Here is a 10,612-nt window from a genome sequence, read left to right on the forward strand (position 1 = left end):
GTGAAAATAACCTAGTACTGGAACACTGCACAACGTGTTTTTCAAAGTGTTGAAAGCCTTTGTATGTCTTGGCGTCCACTCAAACTCACTACTCGTCATCAATTGCCTAAGCTCAAATGTCTTTGTAGCCAGATCCGGGATGAATCGACCTACGTACCCAGTATGTGGTAATTGAACTATTAAATAATTACAGGCAGACTTCTTGAATGGGTTTATATTTCTATAACTTAGGATAACTGGGTACCATCTATGGGAACGTCTTTACTTGACAGCCCGAATCTTAAAACTAAACTCTATCGTAGCCTACTACCACACATAGGTAATCTTTTTACATGTCATTGGAACTGCCAGTGAATTTTATGTGCAATGGTTGATAGTTGATAATTATCAATTCCTGCACATAAAACTCAATAGCAAACTCTAATAGACATTTTTGTAGTGGAATATTTGTGGTTGGAAGATTTCGCCGTTCCGTCAGTAAAATGTAAGATAATTTAGTTTAATATTCAGAATATCTTCTAGTGAGTTTTTATTTCTCAATTTCTCCAGTTGTACCTACACTAGTTCCGGAAAAACCTTCTATCCGTGATGGAATCGGCTTCGAAATGGATTGCAGTGTGCCCGTTTCATCATAAAAGCTGAAAGTTGGAATACTTCTGAGCTTGGACCACAACACGGTGGCAATCAGCGTTGTCTGGTTTTGTGGTAGCTGATAGATCAGAAGTTTCCATCCTTTGAAGATGATCCCAAGCAAGAAGACGGAGTGGAAATAATTACAAATGATTAATTTTGACCTGCAAGTGGACCATTCTTATTCGTTCATGGTAAGCAAATATTTAAATAGGCTTCAGTAACTGATGGTGAATAATTTGGGAATGATTCTTCTAGTAAAACCGTTTCGCTGCTGTGGGAGCCATAAATTATCGCCGTGGTCCTGGCTAGTAAGTTGCTGCTGTGAATGCTGCCGATTGCTGACGAAAAATGAAAATTCTGGAAGACATTTATCATCAGGTGCCGGAGCTGTTGTACATGCAACCAATCCCCAAGCCACTTCCAGCCAGTCTGCTGCAGTTGCCATCAAGCAAATCATCACCACCGATGAAACGTGCCAGCATTTGCTACAACTCTACGGTACCCCCTCCTTCGGAAAAGATGCCAGATCAACCCTGGCAGAATTACTCGCATCCGCACTATACTGTCCACTCTCCGGATCACCAAGAGAAGCATCGCTAGTACCAATCTATATAGGGGTCGACCATTCATTACGTAAGCATTTTTTTCTGGGTTTTTCGAAACCCCCTTCCCCTTGTAAGATTTTTCCCATACAAATTATTCTTTGTTTATATGCAAAGTAAGAAAATGACAGACCCCCTTCCTTCTAAGTGCTTACGTAATTAGTGTACGACCCAAAGATACTGTACTGCATAGTAATTCATTATACCATCGATTGTGTGATTTTATTCCTCTAACAGAAAATTATACTTAAAAACTTTTATTTAAATACATTGTGTTTTTGTTAACCTATTTTTTAAATAATACAAAAAACTAAACTAAGTACATTTGGTTTATGAAGCAGACCACATGAATAATATTTGCAGCTGCATTTAGATTATGTTGGAAAAGCAAATTGAATTAGATTAGATCAAGCTCTATCTGGTAAAAGGGCGAATGTCGCAAGAGAGAATTCTCTTCGTCGACTTCCCCTCCTTTGAATAAAAGTGACAAGCAGTGGATTTCTTCGCAGTTTATCACTTTAGAATGCAAGTTTGCATTGTTTTCTATCGTTCTGAGGGTATAAACCACAAAGAAATATGCCGTTCGTCACTTTTATTCAAAAGAGGGGAAGTCGACGAAGAGAATCCTCTCTTGCGACATTCGCCCTTATTCCAGATAGAGCTTGAGATGTGCATTTATTTTATAAGTGCGTTGCACATAAAATTGAAGAGCCCCAAATTTTCAAGTTTTATGTGCATGATTAATAAAAGTTATTTGCAAAGCTTGATTGCAAAAATCTATGTGCAATGTACATAAAATCTAGATGGTAATTAAGCTCAGTGTAAGTTTTCGGCAGCAACAGGAATCTTTCAGCGACAGCAGTTACTTGTATGGCACCTACGTCTGATCACTTTGGTCATTACATTCTTGATTCTCGTAATACCTGAGAACCTGCACTTCCTTGATGAATATTCCGAGCCAGTATGAATCCATACGAACCACTTTCAGTAACGAATAGAACGATAGTCTGTAAGACAAAAATGCAAGGAATAATAATGAGATTCTTCAACAGCCACGAGTGTTTCCTTTAACACATTAAACTTAAATAAATACTCACCATTATCCCCAAGGTATTTGATTGTGCAGATTAGTACTTAATTATCCGCAGCTAAATTGATTTGCCACCCATATCATTCTCGATGTTGGCCTGAGAATGTTCTTTGCTTTGTAAATTTTCTTCACCATATAATGTTGTTATTTTAACCATGCGTGTAGTAAAATTTACAAATGTGTTTTTATTTTAAATATGTTTTCGTTTATGTCAAAAACATACTTAAATAGTAATTTTAAGCGCTGTTCCATGGTTATTGTTACTTCAACATTATTTTCAGTGTAGGCTTGATAGACTTATGCAGGGGTTCATCGAATTCACTCACCCGATGGATTTTGACATTTGAGCGGGTCGTTTTCTTGAACAAAAGTTCATTTTGCGTTCATTATGCGACCCGCTCAAACGTCATAATTTCTTGGGGGAGTTCATTTTGCGTTAGTCTATTTGTTCGTGGATGACAGGCTTATAAGCGTACACTGAAAGAAACGGCATAGTAACGCCTACCATACTGAGGGTTAAATTAAATACATTTTACCACTTGATTTCGGTAGAACGTATAACCTTTTTGACATTACCATGTTTGTAGTCAACTGTACTATGCTTTTCTGAGCGAGGTACTCTAGCACTACTAAAAATCCACACATATTTATTGGCAAAAATCCATAGATTTAACTTATGATGTATATCAGCGCACACATAACCATTCTCCACGCGAACTACTAATAAAATATATATCCAAATGAAGTTTATGTGTGGTCTCGAATTAGCAACTATTTAATTTATGTGTGGTACTATATCGATTATATTAGGGTGGAGCTATTGCAAAAATTTATAACGGCGACACATATATCTTATATAGATATTTTTGGCAGTGAGCATGGTTGACAATATTTGTTGTTAAAATTACTATGAATGCAATGACATGAACATGGTAAATTGAACTATAACGAAGGTTTTCCATAGTATAGGTATGGTATGGTGGTTATTTTGGAATTCTTATAAACAACAACAAATTAATTTTCATTTTAAATTAGATATTTTATTATTATCTTGATTATTATACATAATAAATAGATGCTGAGATGGAAGATTTATTAGCAGAATTATACAAATTGATCGTGTGGTATAGTTGGAATCAATCAGAATCAATCTTGCCGTATAGACTCAATGTGAAATGCTCTGGAGGCAGGACTGCCGCATATGTTGTGATTGCCTAGTCCGGTTGAATGTCATTCCAGCGGTGGAAACTGTCCACAATTTCCAACTGCAGGAATGATATTCAACCAGATTGTTCAATCATGAGATACGCGAGGGTTCCTGCTCCCGAGCATTTAGCTTTGGGCGTACGTCGGGTCTACGGATTGATTCCAACCGCCAGACGACAGGCAAAGCAATATACACTGAGCTTATTTTGCATCTACATTGTATGTGCACCGCACATATATTTTTGCAATCAAGCTTTGCAAATATTTTTTATTAACCATGCACATAAAACTTGAAAATTTTGTGACTCTTCAATTTTATGTGCAACGCACATATAAAATGAAAGCACATCTAATATAATTGAATTAGTTCTACCAATAAACTCTAAATGCAGCTGCAAATATTATTCGTGTGCCCTGCTTTATAAACCAAATGCATTCGGATTGTTTTTATTATAAAATAAAGTTTATCAAAAAGCAATATATGTATTGAAAGGTTTTTATTTTTCTGCAAGAATGGTAAAATGACAATGATTACACTCAATGATGGCACTAGCATAGCTATGCATTTCTTGTAGGTCCGGTCGGTGGATAATATTGAGTGCGGAAGTGGGTATTGCTGCCAGGGCTGAACCGGCCCTGAAGGAGGGGCTGAAAGTTGGTAACGGATGTGCTTCTATTTAACGGATGGTGGAGGAACCGATGTTTTCAGTGTTGGATTGATGATATTCGACGATCTTTTTCCGGTACCGATACATGCCTTTAATCCATGGGGATGATTTGCTCGGTAGTAACTGTGGCCAACTGCTTAACTTACTGTCCAAGTAGAAACGCCACGGCGATGATGTTTGGTTCCCACTGAAGCGAATCGGTTGTACTGGGAGAAACTTTCACAAAGTTCCGCATCATGAAAAATCATGTGTCCCGGTTTGCATGATACAACGAGAATCCTCCTTTTGAAGGCAGCGTCGACTCCATCCCGGGTAGAAGGCGTATTCCGGATGTCATTTTTCTGGTATCGCAGTTCGGCGATTCATAACTTTGACCGGGAAATAAGGAAACCGAACGCGATTCGCGACACTGTTGCAGGTGACACAATCCACGGTGCGCGCATGATAGGAACCATAATAACACTGAAAAGTGAAAATTCATTAGTAAATAATTTAGATATTCAGTTTATACGCTTACATTTTGCCGCCAGCGAAAAATTGTATCCAGACATCAACATTACACCCGAAAATATCTATTATAGTTTGCTATTGAGTTTTATGTGCAAGTATTGATAGTTATCAACTATCAACCATTGCACATAAAATTCATCGGCAATTCCAATGGCATATAAATAGATCACCTTTATATTGTATTAAGTTGGTTTTTAAATATCCTTGTTGATAAAAGGATTTTAAATGCTGCACATGAAGTGGGGGTAACTCAAATCGAATCTTTTTTATATGATTCACGCACATAAAATATAATGGTGATTTCATCTCAGTGTAGCAATCGTTTTCAGTAAATTCTTGACGCACCATCATCAGAAGCAGCATAATGTACACACCGGCAAGATGAAAGATATATGCTCCCGGAAAGAAGTTTTTTGTACCGTATTTCATTCCGCACTGAAAATCTGAAAGTATTTCAAAAATACATACGAGATTAGATTTGCATATAATTCACTTGTTTGAACTACTTACTGCAATTTATAAAAAAAAATCCGAATAAAAGTTGGGAATCGGAATTGAACTACTCGCACAGCAAAATATGGCAAATGAACAATTTCACTTTGGAACGGATGGAATAAACACAGATGAAATTTTACTATGTTGCATTGACTATAACAATGAATGGTCATAGTAAAATGGTTTATTCGAAGTGCTATTCACGAAATGTATAGTTGTGATTACTACATGGCTCATGGTAATCGGTCCGATGCCATTCCATAGTAATGTCAACTAAATCATGGTCATCCTTACATTACATTGACATTATCTCTACTACGTTATTGCATGGTAAAGGCTCCGTCAGACGTTGCAAGCAAATCACTCGTGCGAGCGAATGATTTCTGAGAGCACTCGCAATTGCAGTCACACGTAGCAATTTTTTACTTTAAGCAAATGACAGATTTACTCTCATGCAAATATAAACAAAAACGAAAAACTTGTTTTTCGGCCACAAAATCTAATTTCATTCCTATTTTTGCAGTGCAACACTGCCACCTGAAAACGTTTTCACTTTTGCGAGCGAAAAATTTGCTAGTGCTGCACTAGCAAGCGCAATTTCGTTTCTGCGAGTTGAAAATTTTTAACGCTTAGCAGTCACACATTGCAAGCGAGCGTTTACTTACGAGTTGTCATTTGTTTGCATGCAATCATTTTCAGTGTAGTCAGACAGGAAAATTTTTGACAGTTGTCACTTTCTGAGAGCAAAATGCTCGTTGCGAGTGATTTGCTTGCAACGTCTGACGGCACCTTAAAGCTAAACAGGTTTGCGTTGTTGAATCTACTGCTAAATTTTTATCAGTGTATACTCCCTAGTATAGAGTATAAATAGTATACTACACTGTAAACCCGGCAATACTCTTTAAAGAGTAAAAATCACCCCTTATTTGACGATATATGGACCTGTCAAAATAATGGGTGATTAATTTTTTCATATAATGCGTATTTTATGCCCATTTACAAGTTCTAGGTTTTTACCCATTAATGGGTGAAAAACGAGTTGAGCGTTGCAAACAAGTTCCCGTAAATCAGCCTTCATCATGCATCATTCCCAGCAGCAGCGGTATCAACGCTTCGCAATCAACGGACTTTTTCGGAAGGTGTGCAAAAGTGGGACAGGCGATCGACTCGGTCCGGTGGGGTTATCCTATAACAACACTGATAAGGGCAGGACAATCTGTTTCAAGATGACAGATTGAGAAGCATCCGAAGAATATGATGGTTTGGTCTTCCCGCCTCAACAAGGATCGAGTCTCGCTCGAGAAATCGAGCAAATTTCCCTTGAAAATTTGGATCGGATGCAACAAACAATTTGCATTTATGGAATACATGGAGGAAGAATGGTAAGAACTTTCGATTTTCATTTATTAAATACAAATTAAACAATCTAACCTATTTTAGTTCACGAACGCAATCAAAGACGGTTCTATATGTTCATATATGAACTTTGGAAAGGCGTCGATTCCGGGATTGGTCTCAGAGGAAGCCGCTGTAGATGTTCTTTGTATCCCCGCTGAGGCTAGCAGAAGATATAAAATATCGATCTAAATAGTACACTCGGTCCGGTGGGTGAACAGATACCGATGGTATGCGACCCGGTGAGGCAGACAGGCGAACATGGAGTTTTAATATTTATTTATTATGAAGCTAAATCGCTTAATTTGTATTGAAATAAAATAGAAATTATTACATTGACCCGACCATGAACCCCCTGTAATGTGACGTTTGTATGGTAAATTTCCTAAAAATCAAATTTCAAATGATTTCTGAAAACAAGTGTAAAAAATACCCATTTATGCAAAAATATTTTCTTCTATAATGGGTAAAAAATACCCCCGAATTTAACGTACAGGCCTTTTACCCATTAATGAGTAAACGATGTTTACTCTTTTAATGAGTTGAACTATTTAACTTCATAGTGGGTACTTTTTTACCCATTAAAGAGTATTTTGCTGGCACAGTGTAGAGTATACTCCCCCCTGATGGATAGTTGACCTCACCCCCCTGGCGTCCTATACTATCACAAGGGGTTTGACAATAGCCACCATGTTCACGGACGGTAGCTCATTACCGTCCGTTGTTATTGTACGTAAATAAACATCATGTGTTTTGTTTACTATTTGTTTTGGTTAAATCTGAAAATTGTTTTCAAAATAATTTGCAAGATTTACATCATTGACCATGGGAATTATGTTATTTGATGATAAAATATAATAAACTTACGAATTGGAGGGAATCTACAGGTGAAATCAAACGCTACACGAAATCATATTTCGTAACTTGTTCTCCCGCTCCGAATCAAACAAAAGATATTATTATTGTTTATACTGTGACGAGCATCACAGTTGAAATGGTCCGGGGATGCAAATCGAACAACATTCATTAGTGAAAATGAAATGAAATAAATGGTGTGCTGAAAGATGTTTTAGGATTATATTTACATGCCCATAATAACTGGTATTATTTTTGACCAAATTGAAAAAGTGTAGCCAACAATATTTAGGATAAAATCCAGTTGCTTGTAAAGGCACGATTCGGGAGAAGTACTTTTCAAAATGTATGCTGGACATATTCACGAAGATGTTCGCTACGCTGAGAAGCATCTCTTGCCACGGGGCTGGTTGACCTAAATGCGGTTCGCTTGTTTTACAGAAGACATCACCTGTCAGTATTTACATTAACTTTGATCTGCTTTGATCGCGCGCTACCGCGTCTCGACGCTTTTGTGTCATGATTTTGAAACAAACAAAAACATCAACGCCAACGGTCGAACGGTCCGCGATTCCGGAATCTATAATATTGTACTTAAATAATTAAAAATTTATTAATCATTCGATAACTTGTTGGTTACACCTTATTTCAGATCAAGGAAATTTACAGTTTTTCCAAATTTTCTTAAAAGATGCCTGTCGAAACAGCTAGTTTAGCTAACGTTTATGCGTTCCTCCGCGACACGTACGAATCTATTGATTTCCAACTTGCTCCTGCTCCGACGTACATCCAATCTGTGGCGGATGTCGTCGATGGAAAGATTGTCTTCATTTACAAGCAGGACGAGATCCGAAGCGGTGCCATGCTGACCGATGGGAATCACCTGAGTCCAAAATTGAGTGAGAGTGTGCAGCAGAACCGGCTGGACCTGACCGGGTCACCGCTGAAGGATGAGGTAAAACTGGAGAGTCTGGATATGTCCGTTGATCAGGCAGTGGTGCTGAGTCTGGCGAATCCGTGGCTTGAGAAGGAGGAATGCTTTGGACCGGTAACTGTGGAAAAGGGACGTTCCATACTGCAGGAAGTGCTTGGAAAGCAGATGGTAGGATGTGGCCAGTTGTGGGCGTTGTGCGATGGGAATGACATGGATCGAACTTTGCTGATGCAAATTGAGCTAAATGGTAAGAACTTATTTGAACACCATTCATCACTGGTTTTCATTATTATTCTTTATTGAATGAACTTTTTTTAGGTGAGAAGAAGTTCGTCCGAGGAGCGGTCAAACTTCTGGGATATTTTCCCGAGAGCCAGCTGACGATGGTCCGGCTACAAAGGGTCCATGAGGCCAAAGCTGCCGGATTTTCAAAGGAGCTGGAAACGAGCATCGAATTATGGTACAAAATCCAGTCGCATATAAGCATCAAACTCCGGTGGATAACCCACTCACAGAACCCTTCGTTTTGCATCAACCAGAAGGCGGACATTGTCCTGCGGCAGTCGATTGTGGTAGACGAGACCCAATCGGTGGCGGAATATTTCTGGAGTCAGTTGCACTTCCTCGAGACGATCAAGGACCGGATACTGCAGATACGGAGCGAGGGTCGGCCCAATGCGGACGATGAAAGCTATGTCGGATCGTTGGATATTAGCGTGATAAAGGAAAAGACCCACAAGATTCTGACTGAATTCTGCGTGGTTGAGTCAACTGATTATAAACTGGGTCAAATTGATTCCATTGTGGAACGGGTTAAAACCAGAACGGCGGTGGACGTTACCGATCGGCTTTGGAGTGTGCTTAAATGTAAGTTTATAATTTATATATAAGAAAAAATAATATTATTAATTTTTGTGTTTTGTTGTAGATTGCTCTTGTTACGACGATTTGAAGGACGTTTTGACTTTCATCTTCAAAATAGCATCCAGAAGTAATTTAGCAGTAAGTACCTTTGCAGCTACAAATCAAAAGAAGAATATTGAACTAATAATGGTTCCAACAGAATATCCCAAGCAACAACAATCGCCTGGCTCAGTTGATCAAATCCATCGCCCAAGGCCGACTGGCTATACCGATTTTGACTGGTGCGGAACCGTTTGAGCTTCTGCTGGAAATCGGTCTCGAAAAAATCTTCAAAGACTATCAAATCATTTTCCACGAGAGCAAAATTTGCAACCTAGATCTCGACCGGGTCGGTCGAAATACAGGCGGGTCCGATTCGAGAGATGCGTCCCGCGCGTCCAGCGTTCGAAAATCAATGTACGAAGCTGTTCCGGTCACTTCGTCGCAGAGCCGTAAAACGGCAATGCTCTCTCGGGCTGGCACCAGCGAGGAACATGACGATGATGGAGCTATCCGCAACAGCTATTTCAATGCAGACGAGGCCAACATGAAGATCGGAAAGCTTGCCCAGGTGCATTTGCTGTTGGAGCACCTTCTGTCGATCGAATCGCACCTCAAGCTGACCAGCATCTATCCGCAGGTGGCGGAGGAATATTTCTCGCGACCAACGGTAAGTTTCGAGGAAATGAGATCGAGGAAGTCGGACAAGCTGGAGATTCCGATTCTGAACAACACGATTATTGAGCTGGTGGAGAATAGCAGTCCATACATCAGGAAGGTTGGGATGACTAGCCGGAGCAAGTTCCGCACGGTGGAGAGCATTTTCTATCAGAGCTCGGAGCCAATTTTGCCCACCAATTTGTTTCCACAGCTGAAAGCCGAGGGTGGGGAAATTAAAAATGCCTATTGGTGTCTGGAGTATACCAAGATTAGTAATAACTGGAGTATGTGAATATTTTTTTGTGTTTTTCTTAAGATTTAATAATGTAGGTATATTTTGTAAGGATTGATGGCATTATTTCCATGGAAAGAAAGTCTTTAATCATAAAATAATCTTGCTTTGTTCCTTTTACTGGCATAACATCATCTGACCGTAACAAAATCGTATCGAGCTAAAAAAAATACCGTTACAAACAACTCCGTTGTCGACAAATTGATCGATTCCACAGAATGTTCCCAAAGATTTGACGCTTGAAAATGCAACAAAATGTGCTCAATGTGCGGTCGAGGGAAAACTTGACCTGGAAAGTAGGCCCTGTTTGCTGCCACGGCAATTAGCACAAGGATCAGCTACTTACTTACTTACTTATGGATCCTGTAC

General features: G+C 39.1%; 1 protein-coding gene and 1 long non-coding RNA gene across 2 annotated transcripts; both read left to right on the forward strand.

Annotated features, from left to right (window-relative positions):
* Nucleotides 1-362: 362 nt before the first annotated feature.
* Nucleotides 363-1,537, forward strand: LOC134211835 (uncharacterized). Its single transcript, XR_009979114.1, has 3 exons — nt 363-484; nt 550-824; nt 889-1,537. It is a non-coding gene; the product is annotated as an uncharacterized LOC134211835 (long non-coding RNA).
* A 6,370-nt stretch (nt 1,538-7,907) lies between these two features.
* On the forward strand, nt 7,908-10,344 carry LOC134211839 (protein zwilch). Its single transcript, XM_062689138.1, has 5 exons — nt 7,908-8,044; nt 8,107-8,635; nt 8,707-9,255; nt 9,317-9,390; nt 9,452-10,344. Exons 2-5 carry the CDS (start codon nt 8,146-8,148, stop codon nt 10,241-10,243), a joined length of 1,905 nt encoding a protein of 634 aa, XP_062545122.1. The 5' UTR covers nt 7,908-8,044; nt 8,107-8,145; the 3' UTR covers nt 10,244-10,344.
* Nucleotides 10,345-10,612: the final 268 nt, after the last annotated feature.

Source organism: Armigeres subalbatus, chromosome 1 (genome assembly GCF_024139115.2).
Source record: "Armigeres subalbatus isolate Guangzhou_Male chromosome 1, GZ_Asu_2, whole genome shotgun sequence".
In the NCBI taxonomy this organism is placed as follows: Eukaryota; Metazoa; Arthropoda; class Insecta; order Diptera; family Culicidae; genus Armigeres; species Armigeres subalbatus.